Source organism: Podarcis pityusensis, assembly GCF_964106645.2.
Source record: "Podarcis pityusensis genome assembly, chromosome: 4".
Lineage (NCBI taxonomy): Eukaryota > Metazoa > Chordata > Lepidosauria > Squamata > Lacertidae > Podarcis > Podarcis pityusensis.
Window position 1 is genome coordinate 67,353,127 of NC_138027.1, and position 26,697 is coordinate 67,379,823.

The following is a 26,697-nucleotide window of genomic DNA, read 5'->3' on the forward strand; positions in this document are numbered from 1 at the left end:
GTACCGGCACCTAATTTTCTAGGGGGAAAACACTAATAGTTTTAAACATGAACTTGGAGTAAGTTCAGACATGTCTGTCCTGGTCAGTTACATGATGGGAGACAGTGAGTAAAGGAGGAGGAGAAGCTTCACCTCCTCCCTCATGGAGGTAATGGGTGACCTAGCTGAGTCTAGGAACAGACCTTGCTTGTCTTAACCCCTTCATGCACTAACTAGCACTTACGCATAGTTAGGTTTGACTGCAATTTCCTACACCGAGCCCCTCAGACAGTTCCCGACCTGGCCAACCCTCTGCCTCAGATACCTTTTTAGAACTTGAGATGCTAGTGATTGAACCTGAGACCTTCTAGAGGCAAAGCATTCAAGAGCTATACCCCGCTCTCAATGACCTGGTTCAGTTTACATCCACATATATTTGACAGGTACAGCTGTCATTCTTTAATTGAGACGGAAGCATATCTGCAGGATGGCTATCTAATAATCCAAATATTGAAGGAGGCTGACCAAATGAACCTGCTATATAGTTCATTACACCCACTCCATGCCTTTAAATGAGAAAAGTGCTCAGAGCAAATCGTCTAAACTGTGAACAGCTTTTACGGAAGCCTCATTAATGTATGGAAACTGCGAAGCTAATCAACTCTTAGAGCCATGTTTGGGGAATTTTACATTAACCAATTTGCTCCACTGCAGGTACTGCTCAGGCAGGCTTTTCACACAGAGAGTTTTTTGCGGCCTTGCTAAAATTATAAAGCATCTGTCTTTGCCCCAGTCATCCTAGAGAAACATGAATATCTTTCTCCCCAAAGATATGCCACCAAAGTCATGATAAATAGGCTACCACTATCAACACAACAGTAATATATTGCTCTTGTCTCTCGCTAGATAGGAGGAAAGGGAAAGCAAGTCTATGATAGAAAATGGAAAACAGCAGATTTCAGGAGCGCTATTTCAGCGCTCCAGAAATAAACAAAAGACAATATTTCTTGTTTCCATACTTAACTATCCTACAAAATATATGTAACAACACAACAAGGCATACAGTTGCTTGAACCAAAATAGGAGCCAGATAGGAAGCTATTGTGAGGAAATGTTTTTAGATTCTACAGGCTTATTCAGGGTGCCAGTTAGGGGCTTTGCTGTTCCCCTTGAGTTCGACTTGCTAAAGGCATCAAAGAAATTGGGCTGTGGCCAGATGCGAAAGGGCTGCGATTGACTGAAAAAGCTTCTCCGTACCAGCTATATTCATCATCATTGGCTGTTTTATTTTCAACTACTTTCCTATTGGTCTCTAGCATACAGTTCACTTTCCTGACCCCCTGCAACTGCCACACAATAAACTGACATTTTCATTGACCTCTCCACAACAACCCCAAGATCTCTTTCTTGGTACCCCATTGTCAGTTCAGATCCCATCAGTGTGCATGTGAGGTCAGGGCTTCCTGCTTCAAAGTGCATCACGTAACCCTTGATTGCATTTGTCATTTCAATGCCCATTCCCCCATTCTGACCATTGGCCATGGTGGTTGTGGCTGATGAGAGCTAGAGGGCCACAAGTTCCCCATCCCTGCTCTGGACCAAGTTAAAAAGCACTTGACTCAATCCAGATCCTTGGAGACCCCAAGCTCATAGATCTCTCACTTGTGAGAACCATTCATTCACTCCTACTTTCTCTGTTTCGTGTTCTTTAACCAGTAACTGATCCAAAAGCAGGTCTATCTGCTGACTGCTAAGCTTCATCAGGAGCGTATTTGAAAGCTCAAGTACACAGTGTCTTCTGGGTCACCCTTATCTTCATGCTTAGTGAAGCTCTCAAAGAACTCTAAAATAGACAGAGCTTTTAGACCGAGCGTACCTTGCCTTCAGTCAGAGCTCCGTTTGGAAGACAACTAAATCTAAGCACAGTAAATTGACCGTAATTCATAATTCATCTGACAAGATAGTACAAGTAATTAGTGGAACAGACCTCTGCTGAAGGTGCATTCCTGTACTTGGGCTTCAGTCTTGGTTAAAATCTTCCTAGGTTACCAGCTGACATGACTAAGAAAGCAGAGAGTTGGAACAACAACAACAACAACAACAAAATAGTTATGATGGGTGAATGCTAAATCGGTTGATAGAGATGTAGAGAACACATAAGACGATAGCCAGTGGCTTTTTATTTTTTATTTTTGAAACAAAGGAACAAAGATTTTGAGCAAGTCTACAAAAGGGTTTATTCAGACTCTAGCACAATACTTTTTCGTGTGTGTATGTAATGCAATTGAGCTATTTCTGTATGTTGTGTTGTGCAGAATGCAAACCTCTTTTTATTTTGGCACACTGCTGCTACAGTCTGCATGGAAACCATTGTCTTATTCAAAAGCTCCTTAATCCAAAATAAATGCTGACACTTCAGGTAACAATAGTTGGCAAAGAACAGTTTGTAAATCACAAGCGGAGCAAGTGTTTGCTTTGTACTGCATACTGAATAGATACCAAAACCTGCCCTGTTCGGGTGCCTACTCCTCAAAGTGAACAAAAGCATTGATATGTTTAAGCAGGCCTAAATGGTTCCAGTTATCAAAATGATACATATGGAGAAAAGGGAACCATCATCAAAGAGGACACAATAGCAGTGCTAAAGAATGACCTAAACATCAAAGCTTCGTGAATGTGTGCAGTCACTGGCAGTCTGCTCACAGCAGCCAGTCCCAGCAAGCGAATGCAATTACACCATAGAATCCAGACGTTCAAACACGAGATTGAAAAATTTATAGGTATTTATAACAGTGCAATTGCTGATCTTTTGTGAAATCCAAATAGTCTTTCTAGAGCCTTAAAAAGCCTTTATGACGTGGAATAAGGACAACTGGGTGGGCAGGTTGGGGGGAGAGTTCCATGTTACTTGTGTCACACTGTGCATTAAAAATAGGTTCCCACTGAGGGGTTGTTCATCCCTTGGTATATATTTGGATCATTATTCAAATAACTGCTTAGGTAACCATCCAACAAAGGAACAAAAGTGGTGACAATCCCCAAATATGCATCATCCCCATGTATGTTTCAATGTAACCTCCAAGTGTCCCACTCGTTGAATTACAAAAAATGAAACAAAATCAGGGATGAGAGTCAGCAAGAGGAAAACTTGTGTTTTGTTCAGCCTAGCCCAGCCCAGGGCACCCTGATAAAATCAATTTCAGTTTCTCTCTTTGCAGTCTGAAGTCCACCTTTCCACAATGCCACATCTGTTCATGATTATTTTTTTTTAGTCCTCATGAAAATTCATCAACATTTCTACGAATATATATATTTCTTCCATGCAATTTTTGCAAAGCATTTCTCCCTAACGCAACACATTTTTGCATGTTACTTCCACTAATATATTCATATTTTTAAGCCGTTTGTCCTAGCATATGAATTGTTGTACACATCACTTGGTTGGAGAGGCGCATTGCAAAATTCAGGGGAATGCAAATTTTGAAATTTTGTATTGTTTCAGAAAGTGCAGATCTGGTAGGCGCGCCTTTAAATGTGAACTGCATCAAAATTCTCCTTAATCCCTGCCCAGCAGTCATAAGGGGCAATGTGTCAAGAGCTTGGAAGTGATTCAGGGCACTTCCAACCATTTTTTTATTGGGCATTCACCCTGATTTGCTTTCACAAAGCTTACACAAAGGTTAGATGATTCCTGATCTTTACTGAGCATTTGTTCTGATCTGCTTGGGGTGAGGTTTACACACCATGGCAAACCATAGTGAATGGATTTCCATGAATGTGCCAGTCTCATCCACTTTGCTCCCTCTTTACTATGTGTGGGAGAAACAAACCGCAATACCTGGTCGGATGTTATCTCAATATAGCTAAGGTTTGTTCTTGGCTTACTGATTGTGATTTGTATAAACTATGGTCTCTGGTTCGGGTGTTATGATAAGCCAGGAATTGTGGTTTGTTCATCTCACATATTAGTGGGCAATATCTGTGTGTTCGTGGTAAATCATTCACTGTGGCATTCATCATCACATGCAAACTAGGCCACTGAGAGGTAAAGCCTGTTTCAGGCCCAGCAAAAGCAAACCAGCAACAGTAGTATTCACGCATGAATGGGAAAAGAAGTTTGCACTACCATTTTTTGAGATACTAATTCTATTATTGCTTTTAAACATCCGGCTCTACAACAAATTCTTTGGGGCTTTTTCAAGAAGTCCCAATATTGGATGTTTCAACACTCTCCCCAATGAGTTGAACATGCACAGAAAGACGGTTACACATGCTATAGAGTATATTTTGTGGCATTTTGTGGATTAGTGTTTTCTCAGGCTAAAAACCAATGCCTATAATTATGCAGCATACCTGTTGCTGTCGGTGCATTTCCATGGAAACCAGACACAAAGCCTTGGCATCTCGTGTTTAATTATATAGATGGAAACATATAGATATAAAAATCTCAATATCTTTGTATATTATGTAAGATCTTTAAGGTTACAAACTAACAAAGCAATCTTAAGTGGGGTGTGGGAATGGTAGATGACCCACTACTTTCTAAGCCCTGGCTGGGACAGGAGGAATTTATTCTTCTCCCACTGAAGCCAATGCTAGTTGTATTAAACCTGTACAATCCTTGTTGTATTAAACTTAGCACAGTAAAAACAAAACTTTAATACAAAATAATAGAAGGGCTGTAGCTTTGCATGCATCAGATCCCGGGTTATCTGCAACATTCTCCAAGTAGGACTGGGAGTATAAATCCTGGAGAGCAGCTGCCAGTCAGAGTGGACAGTGCAGAGCTAGATGGACCAATGACCTGACCTCCTATGTTTCTACTAAGAAAAGGACATTGACTATCTGTGAACATTTGCAAACTGGTTGTAGTTTGGTTGCCCAACTCAGTTACAGAATTGCACATCTCAGGTAACGCTAAAGGTGTGGGTAAAATGTTTTGGAAGCGTATTATAGAGAGCCATGTTTGACTGCATACAGCAATCCATCTTCAGAGAAGCAATCTCAATGTCTTCAGAAGAGAACAGCATTAGCATCAGGGAATCTGACATGAAGAAGAGCAGTAACTGTGAAATAAATAATCATGACAGGCCCCCAAAGATACGGTTTAATGTTCTTCAACTCAAGGAGTCCAGATTTAGAGGTTTCTATAATCCTTTTCATGTAATTAGAATGTCCCCTCCACAGTTACAAATTATTCTTTTAAAAATCATTCTTCTTTTTTCCTAGAATTACCGTATTTATTTATTTGTCTTCACTAGCTCATATAACAGGAAAATGTCTCAAAACAGCGCCTTCAAACTTTTCACACTGCTGACAGTCAAAGGTAATTCCGCTAGCAATCATATTAAGTAAAACAAGTCATAGAGTCTAGTTATAGGTCTATTAAATCCATCATATAATCAGTAAATAAGGTTCACTATCAGGTTTGAGGTCTAGCCTCAATACACCGTTGTGTCCAATCCCTTGCTTCATAAAGTGGGGCTGCTGTTGAATTGAATGGGGCCTAACCCGAGTACTGCGGCATTGACTCTGGGAAACAATTATGAGTTAGATCCTTACAAGCATCAAATCAGAACCAATCCCATATTTAAACGATTACATTCTCCCTCCTTGTGGGCCCTTCTTCAATTGCATCCAGCTATCACACCTTTAACATAATATTCCTTTACTCACCAGAAGGCATCTACAAGCAATCCATCATAAAGCCAGGCCAAGACATTTTTCTGCCTGAGGCAAAGGGCAATATGGCACCCTCTCATTCAACATATAGAATCCAACTGGACTGCTAGGAGACTCTAATTGCAACACTGGTGATTTGACAGTGTCTTCCATCTGGAGACAAGAGGCCAGCTTAGGAGTAAATGCTTAGGAGTTGCAGCTCCACACCCCAGTCATTTCAGGAGGCTGCCTAATTCTGGTCCTCTCTGCTCCATACATTTCCCTGGGAAATGTAACAAACAGCACTCAGCACCCTTAACAAATGGCAGTTCCCAGTATTCTTTGGGGGACGCCATAGCTGTTTAAACTGGTATAGTGTAGATGGGGACTCTGCCTGGTAGTAAGGCCAGAGCCATGGGGAATTATAAGCAAAGAATGCTGAACATTAAACCAAAGGAAAATGCCAATTAAAGCTTGGCCGAACTAAAAGAGCCACATTCAGATGGAGGATAAAATTAGCTATCTGCCAACACTCATCTAAACTGAGGAGGGGTCATAACTGAATGTCATAGCACATGCAGGTGGTTCCCTGTTCACTTAAAAGGGTCTCCAGTTTTAAATAGTCTCTCCGCCTAAAAGGATTGGGGAAATGGTTGCTTGGGAGCTATTGCCAGGCTGACGGAAAAATACAAAGCAAGAAGAACCAATGGTCTCACCAGGAATAAAGCAGTTTCATGTTTTCTAAATTGTTTTCCAGATATAAAATGTCACATACATTTGTGAAGAAAATATAGAAGTATTTGCCATGGAACATTTCATTCCTTACAATCCACATGTAAAACCACGTCTTCTGCAAAGCAAGCCACTCAGTTGAGCCAACAGTGATGAATCACCAGATTTTTCAGTGGTGTTTCATTTTTACCACCAGAAGAGCAACATCAACAAAATCTGTGCAATTTTCAAAGTTTCAGCAAAATATCCCATTTCAGTAGACTACACCATCTTCAAATATAATTAAATGTGAGTCATTGCAGATCATGGCCTTGAAAGATGACCAAGCTGTGTGGAATCATTTGACTGCTTTTATGTGGGAAGTAGCAACCCCGTCATGCTCAGCTGAAGGTGTGAACAGAGCCTACATACATATAAGCTGCTTGTTCATGGGCTCTGCATGTTCAATTGATGGAAAACCCAGTTCATGTTTGTTTTTGTAGCTGGAAGGACAAGGGAGCAGCAACAAAAGTCCCCTTACTCAAAGGAGGAAGTTTTCCTAAATATAAGCACACCATGATCCTAAACGTGTTTGTAACAGCATAAGTCACATTCAAATCAGTCATGTTTCCTTCCATTTAAACATGCTTAGGAATCCAATGGAAACATTTTAGAAAGCATAAGCAACCCAATATACGTAGAGTCGTAAGGAAGGTTTCAGGAGATGTAAATTAGTAAACAGAGGACAAGAATGCAATCAGAGAACTCACTTTTGCATTGTGTGGGTGCAACCATCGAACACTTTCATTGGCCCCAATCTGCCCATGCAATCCCAATGATTCTGTCTCCTCATGTTGGACCAGCGTTCCTGTCAACCCCAGCACATGGCCTCCCAAGAGGAATCATGACCTTATCCTGTTCCTTCCATATGTTGCATTACGTATTTTAACTCTCATGGTCTTGCACACACAGAAGCCCCCTCTCAGAGTAAAACGGACCAAATCCAAAGATCTCACCAGGGCAGAGCATATGGAGAATTAGGCCATCTGGCAATTAAAATGCGTGAGAAAAATTAAGGAGCACGACACAAAAGATGATAGCGAAGATAGCATTCACTGCTTTCCATTAGTGAATGGGTTAAGCAGAGAATTCTTACTTTTGGAAGAGAAGCTCTGGAGCCTGAACTCTGAGTGGTCATTGTCAGGACTGTGGTGATGCCCAAGGCAACTCTGGCTGGAGCAGCATCCATGTTGATCCAAAAAGAAACCCAGGACAAAATGACGATCAGCAGGCTAGGAATGTACATCTGGATTAAATAATATCCCATCTGACGCTCCAAATGAAACTTTACTTCAATGCATGTAAATTTTCCTAGAACATGAAATTGCTTTTATAAATCATTTTTGTACATTTTAATCTTCTTTTATTATGAGCATAAATTAACTGCCTTAGGCACAGGGAGTTTTGAAATGTCTAATATTATTCCTTCCTTCCTTCCTTCCTTCCTTCCTTCCTTCCTTCCTTCCTTCACCAAGGACTTCAAAATACTGTACTAATTCTTGTGGCTGGCACCCTATGTTGGGGGAGATGACCTCAAGGTGCTCACTTGACGTTTTATATCATTGACGCAATTTACTGTAACACATTTTTTTCCATGGGGTGGGGGTAGGGATACACATTGTTTTTTCTGGATAGTCTATATATAGTTTTATTAATGTATAATGAGGGCTTTTGTAGTTTTATTCATGTTTTCAAATGGCAAACAATTTTTTTATTCCTGAACAATCAGATATGAAATACTTGAATTGGGGCATTTGGCCTGATGTTTTCAGCAATGGGAGTTGCTGTGTCAAATAAACAAGCTCCTTTTAAAAACTGGACAGTGGATTATATCTTTGACAATGGAAACTATCAAAGTCACCAATGCTTGTAATTAGTAACCTGACTTGGAACATAATACTTGGCTGCATTCCAAATTCAGCAATGCTTGGCGTGAACTAGTTCACCAAACTAGTCCAAAAATTTATGAACAACACCTGAAAGTAGTCCCCTCAATTGCAGGGCGTACAAAAACTGAATTAAAAATTAATTTAGAGTAGAACTTTTAATGAGTTCTAGTTCTTCTTCTTGTCTGTTCCCTATCCCAAACCCAGCAGAAGACCTGGGTTCTTAGCTTTTTACTTTTTATTTTGAAAAAGAGATATGTGAACTGAACATTTATAATGAAACTTAGAAAGCAAAATGTGATGGCATCTTTCAAAGGCTTATTAGGCAGATACAGAGGCACAGCTGTAGTTAATGGTGCTTAGTCACTTAATCACTGTGGCAAAACAACCAGAAGGAAGGAATGTGAGGTAATTCAATTATCTTCTCAACTGAAGAGATTTGCTTTCTTCCAACAGGAATAGCTTTCAGTAGAAGTACAGGAACAAAGCACACGATGGCTTGTGCCGTGTGACTAGCACAAATTAAACAGAGTAAACTTTTTTTGAGTATGGAAATACAATTTTGGTGAAAGCCTCCACCTGTTGACATTCTGTCTGTCAGGCAACTTAATACTTGTGTGCTGCCTCTTATTTACTTTTGAGCACAGAAGCTTGCAAACAGTCTGAATGCTGATAATGTTGTCAGGGATGAACTTGAACTGAGCTAGTTCGTTTTGTATAAGAGGAACAAGCTCCTATTTGGATGGGATTAATTTGATCAAGAACTGCTTTTTAAAACGAACTTTCCAGGCATTGCAATTGAGTGACATTTCCCCTTAAAATGTCTTTCCTGGTTCAAATTTAAAAACAACCTCTTTGTTTTCTGACCCTTTGGGGTGCAATGTAGTCCACATAATGATATAGTAAAGAACGGGATTTCATAGTAGCTACAGAGAAATGCATACATATACTGTTGGAAGAAGATCCTCGTATGCTCTTCAGATGTCTTGGACTACAACTCTAGTTGTCTCTGGCCATTGGCCATGCTGGCTGGGGCTGATGGGAGTCATAGTCCAAAACCTGGGGGACACCAAGTTGGGGAAGGCTGTATAAAATGCATTTCTCGCCCTTCCACACCCAGCTTATATTTCACCCCTCTCACCCCATTTCCTATCATCTGCAGAAGTTAACTGTTAAAACAGTAAGCAAATGCTCACCAGTATTGTAATGTTTTGTGCAATAGCCAAGTTCTTTTTCTTCTTTCAAAATAAACTGTGGCAGAGTTAAGCCTTCTGCTACCTGCACTGGACCATCACTCATCCACTCAAATATCAGGTCATTCATAGTGTAGCCAACTAAAATAAACAAATTATCTTTGATTAGTTAATATCAGAGTAGCACAGTCTAAAGGCAAGAGTGACAAGTTATGGCAGTAAAAGCACTCTTGGTTTTCAGTGGGAAAACATCAATGGCAGATACACTAAATTAACTCTTAAACAGCACTATAATCACTACCTTTCTCACAAAGTGACATGATAACAATGACTGTACACCTGCAGTATAAATAAGGGAAACACACAAAGATATCTATGATAAGAGCATGTTTGAGGGAATCTATCATTCTAGCAGCCTTGTACCCTGTGTTGCTCTATAATTCTAAGAGACCAAAAAAATCAGTGAAGTGGTTAAAATCAATGAAGTTTTGAAAGGTTTAGTTAGTCTACCATATTGATTCCAAATGGCATCCAATTGTATCCAAATATAGACAAAATCCTGCCCCTTGATCTCAGGAACCACCATGCAAAATGGGAAGGGAAAGCCTCCCAAGGTCAGGAGCTAGTGCATCAGGTTCTGTGGTCTGAAAATACCCTTAGTGCTTAGGCTATCTAACAAGCATCATTAAAATGTGAGAGGGACAATTTAAACCTGGTTAGATGGAAGCAGCAGCAGTTATTGCAGAGTTCTGCGTCAGCAGAAAAGGCACGGTGGCAGCATAGTGTAAGAGAACATGAGGTTGTAGCAGCATAAAAGTGACATTAAATGCTGACATTTCAAGCAGTGCAATCATACATGGACACACACACACACACATATATACGGCATCTGATTACTTACAGCTCTCTAGCTGCATCGTACATGTTTGTACATCCATTGGAAAGTTCTTCAGGTCCATGGGACACGATAAGGTTAATGTTAGCCTAAAGGAGTGCAAAAAAGATTTAATTATGTTTAGTAAGCATGGAATTATAAACAAAAATGGGATTCTTTTAAATGAGCCATTGTTACATGAAAAAGATCAAAGCCTGTATCCGTCTATTAGTTCTGATGGAGAAACGAGGTCAGTATGCCAGATGTTGCTTATCTTAAGAGCTGCTCTTTCACAGACAAGTCCCTTTGAACTCCAAAAAATAGTTGTCTGCTTCCAATGTACCCTCATATATATTTTTAATGATGTGGCAAACTGAATTAAAAATCTCTTTTTTTCTGTTGCAAATTAACTATACGCCTCTCCTTGCAAATTGCATGCTAGAGCGGATTTATATGGAAACCAATCCTACGAATGCCGTTCGCATTTTCTCGACCTTTTTTAAAAACACGCGCACATTACAGTCAAGAAACCTCTATTAAGAGTTGGTCAAGAAAGAGGCACGCTATTACAAATAGAATTGTTAGTATCACATTGAGTGGATGGGGAGTAGTGAAATCAAATCTAAATTTGAGTCCAAACCTGGGCTGCACCTTTTTTATTATTATTCTTTGCCATACCAGGACAGGGACTTTCAAACTGTTCAGATTAACAAATCATTAGAAAAAAAACAGATGTAGTGTTACACTTCAGTGATCTGAAAGTCAAAGCCTTCCAGGAATGTACGAGGGTCTTATCAATGGGGATTAATGGGGATCAAGCTTGGTTACTGTAATGTCCCTAGAGCTGGATTGCTGGTCTTCAGTGAGGAGGACAAGGGCATTGAAACAGAAGGAGGAAACCCTAGAAGTACATCAACCCAATGAGCCATTGGGTTGCCTGTGCCCCAGCCTATGGATGCAGTGTTGCTGTTCTCAGACTCAGAGGACCCCATCACAAGTCTCCTGTGCTCTGTTGCAGTAGGAAAGTGATGGTGTGTTAGGGCCCTTTAACTGAAAGGCACCCTCTAGTGAGGGTGGGGTGATCAGCAGGGATGCATATGCTGCTGCTAGATAGGCTGCTCACTGGAAGGACAGATCCTGAAGCTGAGGCTCCAATACTTTGGCCACCTCGTGAGAAGAGAAGACTCCCTGGAAAAGACCCTGATGTTGGGAAAGATGGAGGGCACAAGGAGAAGGGGACGACAGAGGACGAGATGGTTGGATAGTGTTCTCGAAGCTACCAGCATGAGTATGACCAAACTGCGGGAGGCAGTGGAAGACAGAAGTGCCTGGCATGCTCTGGTCCATAGGGTCATGAAGAGTCGGACACGACTAAACGACTAAACAACAACAACAAGAAGAAGATAGGCTGCTAGTCAGATGCTCAGTATGAAGCAACATCCGAGCCCTGCCCTACATCCATTCAGATCTTGGCCTTGCAGTAGGTCATGCCGTGCCTGAGGTCAGTGCCCGTCTCAGAACAGCTATTTGGAAGTGAGACCCATAATGTTTAGTGGGGCTTACTCAGGCAGGTTGGCAAACCTATGCATACTTACTTGAGGCTATGCCCCACTATATGCAGTGAGATTTACTTCTGAGTAAATATGCAAAGGATTACACTGCACATCCAGTAAAATAATTGAAAATTTACACAAACCAAATGCTGGGGGGAGGAGGAGAGTTTACAGATTATTGTACAGAAATAATAATTCACTTAAATGGTGGGGAAAACTACATACCATGTTCCTCTGTTTGCATGTCTTAGAATTCAGTTTATCTATGGAACAGCAGATCAGCTCATCATGGCAAAGGCTAGCTATTTTTCAATATTAAGAATTAGTGTGGAATATACAGTGGCCCTTCTTACCTGTCAGACATTTCTATTGCATGTAATAGATGTGCCATTTGTGTTACATATGTTTTATTTGTGAGGGAGATTGTACAACAACAACAACAACAACAACAACAACAACAACAACAACAACTTATTTATACTCCGCCCATCTGGCTAGGTTTCCCCAGCCACTCTGGGCTGCTTTCAACAAAGATTAAAAATACATCAAAATGTCACACATTGAAAACTTCCCTGAACAGGGCTGCCTTCAGATGTTTTCTAAATGTCAGGTAGTTGTTTACCTCTTTGACATCTGGTGGGAGGGCGTTCTACAGGCCGGGCGCCACTACCGAGAAGGCCCAAAATGAAATATTGTTGAAGGTAAAAAAGAATTTTTCTGACATGCTTTATGAGTAATTGCCACCCAACCTGGAAGATATCTCGACTTAGTTTTTCTCATGGTTTTGTAGCATAGGTCAAAAGCAAAATATCCTTTGGACTGACAAACTGCAATCCTTTGCATTGACAAACTGAACTAAAAAAACAGGGCTATTCCACTGTGAGATGGATATCTTTCCTTAGGCAGATATTTATTCAACAGATGAGAGACAGCTCTCCTCATGGGGAAAGCCCTTTGCTAGGCTATCCCTTCTCAGTGAAACACATGGGAGAAAGTTCAGCAATCTCTAAGGAATGAGCACTTGTCTGAAACATAAATTCACTCAGCCCAATTCAGTGCTTGACAAAACATCCACACATTTATAATGAAGGTCTCCCAGCATTAACAATGTTGGATGAGCAATAATATTCAGGATCATTTGCAAACCCACTTATCTGTGGATTTTCCTCCTTATTGCAGCTTATTTCATAACATCTGACTTCCTAACATAAAAAGCTTGCTCTGCTAAAAGATTATCCTTCCAGATGCTGCATATTTCAACAAAAGTAATAATTGCCCTCCAAACAAATGGTGCCGTAGCTAGGGTAAGCTAAAAAGAACAGAGAAAAAGAAAGTGCAAGTGAATCTATGGGTGCTTGCAGACTGTCTCTATATCTGGCTAGAATTCAATCACATATGGACAAATTCAGGTTGCACAATTCTAGTTGAATTGGAAGGTCTTGTGCAACAGACCTGGTTCCCTAAAACCTAGTTTCTTTATTTTGCAATAAAGAAAGTTATAGGGAAATGCACTGGAAGGTGTGGGATAATACTGGCTTTGACATAATGTCATCTGAGCTTGGTGCAAACAAATCAGAATGAATCCTCAATAAACAGGTCTTCCAGAAGTACCCCTTTGGGTTCAGTTTGATGTATTGTGGGTGATTTTCTAGCCGTGAGATTGAATAAGAACTTCAGAAATGAGAAGCTTAGTACAGTGGTACCTCGGGCTTCATATGATTCAGGTTACAGGCACTTCAGGTTACAGACCCCGCTAACCCAGAAATATTACCTCGGGTTAAGAACTTTGCTTCAGGATAAGAACAAAAATGGTGCTCCGGTGGCGCAGCAGCAGCGGGAGGCCCCATTAGCTAAAGTGGTGCTTCAGGTTAAGAACAGTTTCAGGTTAAGAACGGACCTCCAGAACTAATTAAGTTATTAACCCGAGGTACCACTGTACTAAGGAACTGCAGCACATGGGGACAAACAAGTAAAGGTTATTCTGTGTGGAATAGAAACAGAAAAACCAGGCTGAGAAGCATTTTAAAGCCTAGCCAGAAAGGAGGTAACACAGAGCCCTTTAGTTTACAAAAATAAGTGAAAAATAGTAATGTCTAAATAAAATTAAACCATTTAACGGACTAAAATGCAACACAGAGAGAACTAGCACGTTGTCAAGCACCAAACATCCCACTGGCTATTAAAAGAGAAATGGTAACACCTTTAGAATGAATGTATTTTTCTTTGCAAGATAACATGTTCAGCAGCCAAGACAGTGGGCTGTTGGGATAGCAACCACAACTCTCCCTCTTCACTTGCCTCAACAGGTTTTCTTCCCATCTGCTTGGAACAGTTTTCAGATTTGTGTCTCCTATAGGCAACTATACTGCAGGTAGGTGAGACCTGCCATTAGATGACGACTGCCTCTTCTTCTTGCTGTTGCAGCCCATGGGGAAGGGATATAGCTCAGTGGTAGACCACTTACTTTGTATGCAGAGGGTCTCAGGTTTGATCTCCAGGGAGAGACTCCCTGCCTGAAATCCCAGAAAAGCTCAATGCCAGCGAGTATATACAGCACTGAGCTTGATGGACTGAGTTTGAGTCATTCCTATTCTCCTGGAGCAGCCTTCATCAACCTGGTATCACCTAGATTGCAGCTCCCATCAGCTCTGACCATTGGCCATGCTGTCTGGGGCAACAGGCAGAAGTTCTTTTGTTTAAAGTTCAATATATTTTACACATCATCATCGTAATTATATATTTATTTATACCCCACTCTTCATCCTGATGGGGACATCAAGGTGGCAAGAGACATTGAAAGAGTGCTGAGTTCAATGGAGTTTTCTTTCAGGGGAAAAAAATGTTTCCAAATTCCAACATGCTCACCATCAGAGCACACTTACGCTATGACTTGTCATCGGATCCTGATAAATTGAGTATTATGCTACAGTATTTACTGCTTCTCTTTGGGGAGATATGCCTGGATCAGCACAGCTGCCTCCCATGGGCACTCCTTGGGAGTGTGATTAGGGAGCTGTTATGAAAAGCTCCTTTATCATTTACTGGTTTATACACTTTATTCCTAACATATAGAAAATAAAGTTCGCTTTTATTTAATTAATGCAGGAATGCCTTCTCCCCAGTGCAATGGAGTGCTTTATAAACTTAGAAACAAATTCAACAGTCACCCTACTATTACACAGAGACTCATTTGAACGAGATTGCACTTGATGCCTCATAAATATTGATGTTTCTGAGAATGTTCCCTCAAACACAGAGCAATGTTCATACAGCTTCACTTCACTTTGCATAGCACATAATGGAGCGGTGGTGAAAACAGAAAGCAGGGCTCTTTTCTTTTTAAAAGTGTAATAAAATATGCTGTAATGAGTCACTGCATGTTGATGGGGTATGTCAAGGAATGTAGCATCTATCTATATCTATCTATCTATCATCTATCTATCATCTATCCATCAATCTATCTATCTATCATCTATCTATCATCCCTTCAGAAAATTAATGAAATTAAATTCAAATACGGTTGTGGTTAGTAGTTAAAACTAATGTAAGCTGTTTCTGCTTTAAGGTTTTATATTTTGATTTTGTTTTATTGCCTTAGTGCGTCTCAGGATAAACACTGGACATTTGCCTTCTCTTTATAATATCCAGCAATTTCAAAACTGAAAGTGCAAACAATTTATCTATGTACAATGAAATGTGGATCACACTTCTGAGTTTTATGCTACCTGTATGCAACCTTTTCCAGCACCAAAATGGCTGGGAATCTCCTGCCTATTTAGAAGGTCAATTTGTGAATTGGACCCAGTGGCCACAACCTCTAAGCTCAGCCACGTGTTTCCTTTCAACAAAGATCATCGCTGCCATGCCAGTTCCAGCTTCCCCCATACAAAACGTACAGACTTGTAATATGTAGTATGATGTTTGTAACTCTGATGGGTGGAACCAGTTTGATACATTATGCTGCCTGAGGCAAAGGATAAGATGCTGCTGCCTTCACCTTCCATGTACAAGAGGCCAGCGATAGGATATCATCCTTCACTGCACTTTAGGCAGCAGGCTAGTTTAAGGAGTCCAGGACAGGTCATTTGCATGCAAAACTCTGCCATCTAACAGAGCTTGGGGGCTGCCACCATTTCCCACCAAAATTTACTCTCTCACTCCGTCTAATAGTAGAGCCAGTGCTGTTGATGGGAAAACTATGTCTATGAGTAGAGGGAAGGGTGGTAGAGAACAAAGAAGCCTCAAGGGTGCAGCATGTCTGCATTATCTGTATTAATGTAGTAATTGGGCCATTATGGAATTAAATTCAGAACCTCTTATATTATGAGTTGTAACATGGCTGCACCTTCAAACTCTTTTGTCACTTCCTTTCAGTTTCTGTCTGGCATTATTCCAGCAACAAACCGCTTCTTGTTGGTGTGTGGGGTTAACATACACATAAAATGAGTAGGAGTTTTATTTATATATAAAAATATGTTATGATACAAAAGCAATGACAGGCAACCCTCTATAAAAATGAAAGCCATAGCAGCACCCTTCAAGCTGGTTTGACAATGAATCTTATTTACACACCCAAGGTCCTGTAAATAACTGGAGAATAAGGGAACAGCCTTCAGTTATCTCACCTAATGTGGGGATTGGGAAGGATGCTTTCCTTTTATGGTGCCCTAAGCACTGATGCAAGAGGGACGTGGGTGGCACTGTGGTCTAAACCACAAAGCCTAGGGCTTGCTGATCGGAAGGTCAGCGGTTCGAATCCCCGTGACGGGGTGAGCTCCCATTGCTTGGTCCCAGCTCCTGCCAACCTAGCAGTTCGAAAGCAAGTCAAAGTGCAAGTAGATAAATGGGTACTGCTCTGGCAGGAAGGTAAGCAGCGTTTCCGTGCGCTGCTCCTGTTTGCCAGAAGTGGCTTAGTTATGTTGGCCACATGACCCAGAAACTGTCTGCAGACAAATGCCGGCTCCCTTGGCCTATAGAGCGAGATGAGCGCACAACCCCAGAGTTGTTCACGACTGGACCTTACAGTCAGGGGTACCTTTACTTTTACCGTTAAGCACTGATGCTACTTTGCAGCCTGAGAACAAGTTAATTCACATGTTTTGCCTTAGCCCTTTTTCAGGAGCTGCTCAAGAGATACTGCTGCCTGAGGCAAAGGACAAAACACACATGCACACACATACTGATGGCAATAGAACTGGCCCTTGAATCTGACTTCAGCACTAGCTATGGGACAGCGTCTTCCACTGCACTTGAGACAGCAAACAAGCTTGCAGGGCTTTTATCCCTGGCCAACTTTTATCTCACATACTTTAAAATAGTTCAACACTCTTCTTGCCTCTCCTTCTCTACACTTTGTTGGTTAAATAAATGACTCTTCTGCCGGTCCTCATAAGAATCTACCATTAGCATCTCTCTGTAGCTCTCTAAAATATTTTCAGTTTGTCATTATCTTCATGGAAGTCTGGTACCACACAATATCATTAAAAAGGAAATATCCTATGTATGGAGCAGATCTATGCTATTACTGCTCCCCAAAACGGAAATAATTTGCTTCGGTTTGTTTAAGTCTCATGGCACTTATTTACAAATCAGACTAATGGGAACATTTGTTGCTGCATTTTAAATCTACCATTGGCTGTGCTGCCAAAAGGAATATTTTGCATAGGACATGGATCACCAGAAGTTACTACCAGTTCATGCCAGATGCAAACCATTGTCGGTTAGACTTTTATGTACACAGATGTGTACTTTGGCCTGTATCCAGTAAGCATTCTCCAAAAAGCCTATTAATACTGATTTCCATAAGAAACTGTCTGCCAATTTTTTAAAAAAAATCTTTCCAGCCAAGAATAGTGCTCTCTACATACAAAATTATATATGGGCTCTGCCAACATATCTCCTATTTTTAATTAAATATAGCACGCTCATTTTTTGATAGAAACGAAGCCACCGAGTGAGGAAGGATTTAAAGCAAAGGCATTTTGAGTTTCAAAAGAAAAGCTGTTACTTTCAGGATATTTAAATCATTTTCTGCTGCTTTGCAACATGAAGTGTGACTTCAAAATGTTGCGGGCAAAATTCTGGTTCTTTGATGGCATGCCTGATAGCTCCAGTTCTGCAATGCACAGTCAGTTTTCTGGGATCTCTGCATATAAACCTAGCAATGTTGCAGGATCCATATGTGAGTCAGTTATCAAAAGTAGTTATCCCTGCTCTCATGTGCTTTTTGTCTTTTCCTATTGATTACTGATTAAAGTAGCAGTTGGAGCCAAAAGGTTGGTCAGATAAATGTCCTGCAATGCTCCAGTGATGAGTTTGGCATGGTACTCTTCACAACAACAGGGCCAGCAGGAGGGTCAATGTTCAACAAATGGGGTGGAACTGACCTCTGGTTGTGGGCGGGACTTATATTCCACATTCTGGCCTAAGGCACTATTTCTGCCATTGTATAGGCCTAATGGGCTATACTTGTCACCAGAGGGCTCTGCAATAAGAGCTCTATGAGCTTTTGGTTGGGAGTTGGGGGAGCCAAATCAAGCGCTAGGCTGACTAGCCCCTGTCATAGGCAGGAACTTGGCTATCACTCTGTGGCACCTGTCCTGCCGCCTCAAGTGAGAGAGTGCTGTGGTGATAAAAAGATACGATGGCAAGGGGTGGTCTGGCTTTTTTATATACATGCTCCACCCCCAATGACTTGTGTGAAGATGCTATGTGCATCTGAGTACTAGCAACACTGTCTGACTTTGGTGATCCTAGACTTGATGGCCAGCAGCTGAATGTGTGAACACACTGTACAAAAAGTTGTGTTCAATAGAGTGAAAGTTCCAGCTAAGGTGTTTGACGCATTTGCACATGCAAGTCATCACTTGATGTTACAGTCATCAAGTGACAAACTTGCATGTGTGAATTGGCCCCAAGTACTCAGTAATCAAGTGTACAAAAAGGATGTGATGCACGTGTGAACCATTCCTGTGACATCGAGCAAAAGCGCTTTAACTCTGTTGAGGCAGGCTCCATCAATTAGCATTTTCTGTATTTTCTTATTCTTCGAGCCCACTTTCATTATTCCGGGAGGCTATTTCAAGCCTCAGTGGAATGCTTTACATTTTTAAAAAGTCATTCCAAAGAACAAGGAATTTCATACAATTTTGCCTGAGGATAATTGAATCATTTTTCTTGTGCTGGGCTTAGAAAAATGAAATCGAGAAAGGAACGTTCCCCTGAGAAGGCAAGATCTGTGTTGCCTTCTAAAAAAAAAGGCAACCTGTCAATGTCATCAGGGCACAGCCAATATCACTGTGCAACAGGAGAGAGGAATATACACAAAACACTTAGCTGTTTGCAGAGCAAAGAATGACTTTTAGTCATGATAATGACCTCTGCCCTCTCACTTTGCTAATCTCTGCCATGATAAAGCAGTGTTACTAAGGAAGTCAAAATCCTCTTAAATTCTAACATTAGATTATAGAACAACATTAAAGTCATCAAGCTGAAGCTCTTGCTCTCGCTCTCTTTGTTGCACACAGACACAGATTAACAGACCCATATACACTGCAGATCTGAGATATTCTCTGGAGTTCTGAACATTGTTTGTTACAGAGCACAAAGACATTCCCTAGGATGAGGAAGCATTGTGCAGGAGCAATCGTTTCGATGAGACTAACAAACAGGAATGTTCTGCTGAATTGTGCCCACTGTAATCATCCCAGTTTGCACCAACTAAAGATTTAGCACCTAACTTTCTAGAAAATATACTGATGCTAACTTCATATAAGACATTTAAGAGTTTGGTTTCTTGCAAAGTAGAAGAGTATGAAGGGATCCTAGACTTTGTTCATAAAACCCTTTGGTTCTTTACCGTTTCTTCCAACCATGTATTTGAACAAGAACACAGAATCACAGAGTTGTCAGCCATCTAATTCAACACGGGAAATCCAGAACTGGATCATTCATGGCTGGCCAGAAGCCTCTGCCTGGAGGTCTCCAGCAAGGGAAACCAGGCCATCCTTCTAGGAAACTGGTTCCATTTTCAAACTGCTCTTTCCATCAGTAAGTTATTCCTAATGTTCAACCAAAATCTGTCCTCCTATAGTACAAAGTCATTAGATCTGTTTTTGGCCTTTGTGGCAGCTGTGGCAGAGAGTGTTTTTTTTTTTTGGTGTTTTTTTTTTTGGCCTTCCAAACAACAGCCCTTCAGGTATTTGGAGAAGGCAGTCATGCCACTCCTCAGTATTCTCTTCTCCAGGCTATACATCCCCAGTTCCTTAAATCCTTTAATCACAAGACTTGCTTTTCATGCCTCAGACCAATATAGCCCTTCTCTGAGCCCATTCCAAGTTGTCAAAATCCTTCCTAAAGCATGGGGCTCAGAACTGGATGCTTTACTTCATGTGAGGTCTGACTTATTTAACACCAGTCGAACTAACAGGACAATTGCTTTTCACAGCTTGGAAACTAGGATTCTTACTAATATTAGCCCTTTGTTCAGCTGTATCACACGGCTGACCTATGTCAGCTTGTGATCAACTACAATCCCAAGATCCCTTTTATATGTACTACTGCCAAGCCACATGTTCCCCATCTTCTTCTGTGTGTTTGATTTGTTTGTTTCAATACAGAACGTTGAAATGTTCTCTGTGGAATTTGATTTTATGATATTTGGCCCATAACATTTGTCCTTGTACGATCAGACCTAAGGTCCATCAAGTTCAATTCCACTGTTCCAATCATGACCAGGCAGATGTTTTTGGGAAACACACCAACTAGGTACAAAATCATTCTTTAGATGTCATGGCAAGGCATAAAGAGATCTATCCTCTATCCATTTGTCTAATCCCCTTTCCAATAAAGAAGAGAATACTGCCAATTATTTTCTGGCGAATTTCAAAATTTCTCTCCCTCCTTCTTCGGGGCAAGAGAGATGCTGTAAAAAGCTTCTGTCCCAAAGTTTGTAATAATTTAGGAAACATTTGTAACTAGTCTATGCATCTGTCTTGTTCCAGCCAACGTGGCCCTTCAACAAATCCACCTTAATGACGAATTGTGTGAAGAGGCACTTTCTTTTGCCTGTCTTGAAGCTGCTGCCAAACTACCTCGTGTTAATTATGCTCTCCTGAGTTGCATGTGCCAAGAAAAGGTAAGGCTGGAACAGACAGAGAAAAACAGGTCCAACTGACCTGTTTACTCAGCATCTATCTTTATTTGCTTGCACAAACCTTATGTTCTGATAATTTTACAGGCAACAAGCATAATGCATTCCTCATGATTTGTTTGCAAGGCACTTTTACATCTACCTGTTAATTATTCATTCATTCCACACTTTTCATGCTTTCCCCCATCGCTTTCCAAACTGTGGCTGCAAACATGCCATACATTTAAAGCATAATGTTGCCCCCAAAGAACCCTGGGAGCTGTAGTTTAGTGCCCCCCCAGCTATAATTTCCAGTTCACTTAACAAACTACAGTCCCTGGGTTCTTTGAGGAAGATCATGTGCATTAAATGTATGGCTTGTACATAGCCTGTGTTTAAAAAGAAGTGGGTTTGGGCAACAGACCACTTTTGTTCACTTTAATTGTGCAAACCTAAAGCCCCAGTTTGCATTTGAATCCCTCCTGCAAAATACAGAGAATCTGGAGCCACCCAAAGAGAGAAAGAAGAGGATGATGATGCTGGGGATGGGGCAAACTAGTGTAACCTTGCTCTGTGTAGCATCCTGGGATGGCTTCATATTCATTGAAACAAAATGGGGTGGTTTTAGGTCCACCTGAAAATTGCTGAGATGGCATTCTATCCCGCCTCAACTGCTAGATTGGTCTGAATACACCCCAAGGTAAAATAAAAATTGATGGCCATAGGTGCAATGCTGATTCTTCATGCTGATTACCCATGAAAGATACATTTATGCACCATAAAGCACAACTGGGAGATGACATGCTTTCGATTCAACACAAAAATATGCTTACTCTGCTTCAGATAAACTTTCATTCAAGCTCCTGAATTTTACAAATCTGATATGACAGCCTGAAATATTACTTTTGCAGCATGAAAAATTGTCAGGAAAATTATCCATCTGTGCTGCAAATAGCAGCACTCAGCTGCATTGTTGCCTCCAGTAAGATACATCTGATGTCACTCAAGCAAAGAGAAACATCTTATTTTTCTGGGGATTAAACGTGAGAACAGTGCTTGGTAAGTAACCACATGTTTGCTGTGTTTGATGGTGCTCTTATCATTCAGGCTTCCTCTTTCTATAGAGGCTATAGAGGCTCAATTCCCTCATTTTAGCTACTGGTTGTGGGACTACAGGTGGCCCATAATTTGCCTAAAATTGGGGAAGTGAAGGGATAGAGCTTTGGGTTTCATTAAAACCTCCCTTAACTTTTGTTGCATAATTTGAAGACTGGTCAGAATGATGAGGAAGTTCATTGGAACCAAATGGAATCTACTCCCAATGGAATCTACTCCCAATGGTACATGGCTGCCATTTTAATCTGCCTATGTCATTACGAACACTCTAAAGACTATAGCAAGAATAACTGGAAGAAAGGTGGTGCAATGCATGTGAAGCAGGGTACAGCAGACAGAGGAAAGATGGACCATTCTCAAGTAAATGTCTGAATAAGATCAGTGTGCCTATGGCGCAACTTGAAATACAAGTGGACTTTTGTTTATATGAGTCTGTACACGGTCCTAATCATATCCTGATATAATAGCCTCTGAATTTACAGAGTAATGTCTACATGAGTTTTAGGGGATTAAGAAGATTGAAGGTAGTCAGATCAGAATTATTGCAGAATTAATTCTGGGGCAGGGAAGGGTAGATTCATGGGTGCCTATGGAAAGACAGTGAAAGTCCGCTCTTCCTTCTATGTGGATGAAAGCCCTAGAACCATTGCATTTAAGATAAATTCCATGTGACCACAAGATCGTGGGTTGTATCCAGTGTTAGTTCAACTCAGAGTGGACCCCCTAAAATGAATGGGCATTTCTAACCTAGATCTATTAATTTCAATTGGTCTACTCTGAGTAAACTCCATTGACTACAACTCAAGCGTTGCAAATATTTCACTAAACAGTTAAGCAGACATTGGCACTATTGGTGATTTAGAACCAACTGTGGCAAGAAAAAGAGGACTTTCAAAACCATGATTAATTTGCCTTGTTAACAGTAAGTGGACTTTCCATCTTCAAGCCTCATTGCAAATATTAAGCTATTAATAAGCCAATGAAGCATGTTAAGTAGCATATGAAGATTATGCTGCAACAATCATTTATACAATGTATGCCTCAGCCTTGCTATTTTTGAGGTTCTTTATCATTCCGATTCTCTGTGCGCATCCTGCTTAATCACATCTCATCAAAGGGTGCTTGTGAGAGCATGTACCAACTTTAACCAGAGCCATCCCAGTGTAACGCATGTCACTGTGCTTTGCATTTTAAAATGTCTAAATAACTAGGTTGAGCAACCAAGGACAGGCTACATAAATATATAGGCACATCTGAGTTATTCCTTTAATATACTTCAAGGTCTAAAGATGCCTTTTAAAAAAATGCTTCTTTTGACATTTTAAAAATCACATTTTCTTTCTGCATTTTAATGAAGCTCAGGCACAAAAACGAAAAGTCCTCCTTTTCATTTTTTGTTTTTAAAAGGGTGGCTCCATTTGATGCTGGTGGGAATCACTGCTGTAGATGGAGGCAAGGGGTCCTGGGCCCTTTTATATTCTCACCAAGACTAGCTTGTTCTGTTGTCCTGCTTGATTTCCTCATTTGAGAAGAGAACAAGCAGGGCAAAATGAAGCAGAGAGATTTCCCCCCCACCACCACCCTTCTGCGTTTAAGCCTCATTACCATATAAAAGAGGAATAACAAAAATAGAACATGGAAGTTCAAACCCCTGCCCAAGACACAAACACACAGGTTTACCTGATACTATATAACACCTTTCCATTTTTTGATATCCTCAGAAGCTTGTTGTCTGTGGTAACGTCATGGAAGTTTGCACCCTTCTCGTTGGCGAAGAACAAATCTGGCTTCCAAATGGAGTCTAGCATAGATGGATCCAAATCCAAAGAGTCATCAGGGTATTCACTGTAAGCAAGACGGGAGTCGTTCCACTGCTGCCTCAAAAAAATGTTCACTCTGTAGTCCTGCAGAAATGTCAGGCACACCAGTTATTAAATCTCTTGCCTGGATTAGATGTAATTCGGCTTTATTAGACTCCGAGACTAATAGCAATTATATAATTAGCTGAGAGGGCATTATGTTTTCCTTTGACCACGGACACCATAAGGTTGATTCAGACATCATTATTATTTTTATTATTTTTTTTTTCAGGTAATAAAATGCTGGCATGGCGATTTTACCTCAGTTTCCTCTGGGAAGCCATTTGTGATGAAATATCAGTCATGGGTTGGGGTGAAGACTGAAAATGTAATAACTGACTGACTGTACAATATTTTCATCTGTATCCACTCAGTGCTTCATATACGCTGCCTGAGGTTCTACGGTTTGATTTCTCTCTGTATGTGACTTTCTGAGTGAAAAGCAAATCCGCTCCACTTCCCAGCAGGGAGGACTTGCGGTGGACCACATGGCCACCCACTCCTCTCTGGGGGCGGGGGAAGAGTCCCTTGTCACCAGGAGGTCCCGGCCACGTCATAGATCCATTTAAACCAAGGCATGAGCCAGAGAACTTCCTTGTGGTGCACTTCCTCAATCTCCTGACCGCCCTCCCTATTTTCAGGTTCTCAACATTGGCCTTGCTATGGACCTCAGTTGGTCACCGTTGAGGGGCCTGGTAGGAATTTTTCTGCTTGGCAAATTGGCTTGGGCCATTTGGTTTTTGCCTACCTCGTAGCAATTGTCACAACTTTGTAAGGTTTGGCAGTTAGGCATTGGCTGATCTTATGATGGGGGAGGGGATGTATGGCCATCACCTGCCCCTCCAAGCTAAAGGGTATTCCGTGAAAGGAATCCGGGGGTGTGGGTCTTGTCCGAAGCCTGGGGTGGGACTAGGGCCATGCCATGACCCCGTCAGGAACCCAGGGGGAGCTTGAGTTGTTTTGCGCCAATGGGGCTCCCCCTATTGGTGCTTGACCCTTACAGGACTCCCTGTGTGACGGGCAGGAGTCAGATATAGTTGGGTCAGTTCTAATGCCTAAGCCAATACTGCTCACATTCTGTAACCAATAAAGTTGTGGCCTAAATTTGCCCAATAACCATTAACCTAATATCCGTGTCCTTGTGTCTCATTCCTCAATGAGGGGGTGGCCTCAGGGTCTCGACACACAACTGATATATAACTTGGATAAATAAATAAATGTCAGGAAGAGGATTAGCTGTGCCTGCAACAGGAAGTGAGTGAAGAAAAGGGGTGGAAGGGTGGGGAAAATCAGCACAAAATGGCGGCTTTCCTTTCACATTCCACATAGGAGGGAATCCATTTTTTCTTGGTCTCCCACCTCCCTTGCCAAGGCGGTTGGTGAACTGCCCTACAGCCATGCCTTCTGGAGCTTTCCAGCAGCTGTAGTCAACCTGAATGGGAGTCATGTCAGGGTGGGACCTATGACAGCAGCTTCTTTGGCTCCCAACTACATGGACAGAGAATCCAAATAGCTACTTTTGGCATCCCCCAAAACTTGAACATGCCCAGAGAAATTTTTAGCTCCCCTCCTTTAAGCAAGAAAGACACACACCTGTCATATGGCAAGTGGCTTATGAAAGAGATTTGTGATGTGGCATGAGGGACTGCTTTTCAAGAAAGAATTCCAAACTGTCTTCGGGGAAATGAAACTGGTTTCACAGCTCTTTAGATTCAAAGCTGTAATGGAGGTGATGTTTTCTGCATTGGTTCGCTTTCACCCCAAAGGCTTCTCTGACGAAACTGAGATAGTACAGTCCATGAAATAATCACCAGAATTGATTCCTTATTTCGAAACAACACAGCATCAAGAGTGACATTTTCCAAACCAAAATGATAGGCTCATTTTATAACAACTCCAGCTTTGACATTAACCATTGTGAGGATTTAGGTCTGGAATAGCCAATGTGGTGCTTTCCAGATGTTATAGACTACAACTCCCACCATCCCTGCCCATTGGCCAAGCTGGCTGGGGCTCCTAGGGGTTGGAATCTGAAAAATATATGCATGGGCTACTTTGATCAAGACTTTGGCCCGAATGTTACCATTTGGGGCTATAATCTCTGATTTAGCTTTTATTTACCTAAAGCTGCATGGCTAAGAGTTTTAGATTTTCATCAAGCAGCTCAGTCCAGCTAATTACATAATAATAATAATAATAATAATAATAATAATAATAATAATAATTTATTATTTGTACCCCGCCCATCTGGCTGGGTTTCCCCAGCCACTCTGGGCGGCTTTCATAGAAACAAAAAATACAGTAAAATATCAGAGATTAAAAGCTTCCCTAAACAGGGCTGCCTTAAGATGCCTTCTAAATGTCAGGTAGTTATTTATCGCTTTGACATCTGATGGGAGGGCGTTCCACAGGGCGGGCGCCACTACCGAGAAGGCCCTCTGCCTGGTTCCCTGTAGCTTTGCTTCTCGCAATGAGGGAACCGCCAGAAGGCCCTCGGCGCTGGACCTCAGCGTCCGGGCAGAACGATGGGGGTGGAGACGCTCCTTCAGGTATACTGGGCCGAGGCCGTTTAGGGCTTTAAAGGTCAACACCAACACTTTGAATTGTGCTCGGAAACGTACTGGGAGCCAATGTAGGTCTTTCAAGACCGGTGTTATGTGGTCTCGGCGGCCGCC

The 26,697-nt window shown here is 41.4% G+C and overlaps 1 protein-coding gene across 13 annotated transcripts in view; it reads right to left on the reverse strand.

Annotated features, from left to right (window-relative positions):
* GLRA2 (glycine receptor alpha 2) overlaps window positions 1-26,697 on the reverse strand; it is a 115,218-nt gene that overhangs the window by 50,256 nt on the left and 38,265 nt on the right. For 12 of the 13 annotated variants that reach the window (XM_081001378.1, XM_081001374.1, XM_081001373.1 and 9 more), the window contains 4 exons: window positions 23,844-24,067; window positions 10,392-10,474; window positions 9,494-9,631; window positions 7,508-7,722 (listed from right to left, as the gene is read on the reverse strand). In XM_081001378.1, the coding sequence (XP_080857504.1) occupies window positions 7,508-7,722; window positions 9,494-9,631; window positions 10,392-10,474; window positions 23,844-24,067 (660 nt within the window). The remainder of the gene's footprint in view (window positions 1-7,507; window positions 7,723-9,493; window positions 9,632-10,391; window positions 10,475-23,843; window positions 24,068-26,697) is intronic. The other variant, XM_081001382.1, reaches the window with a different exon arrangement.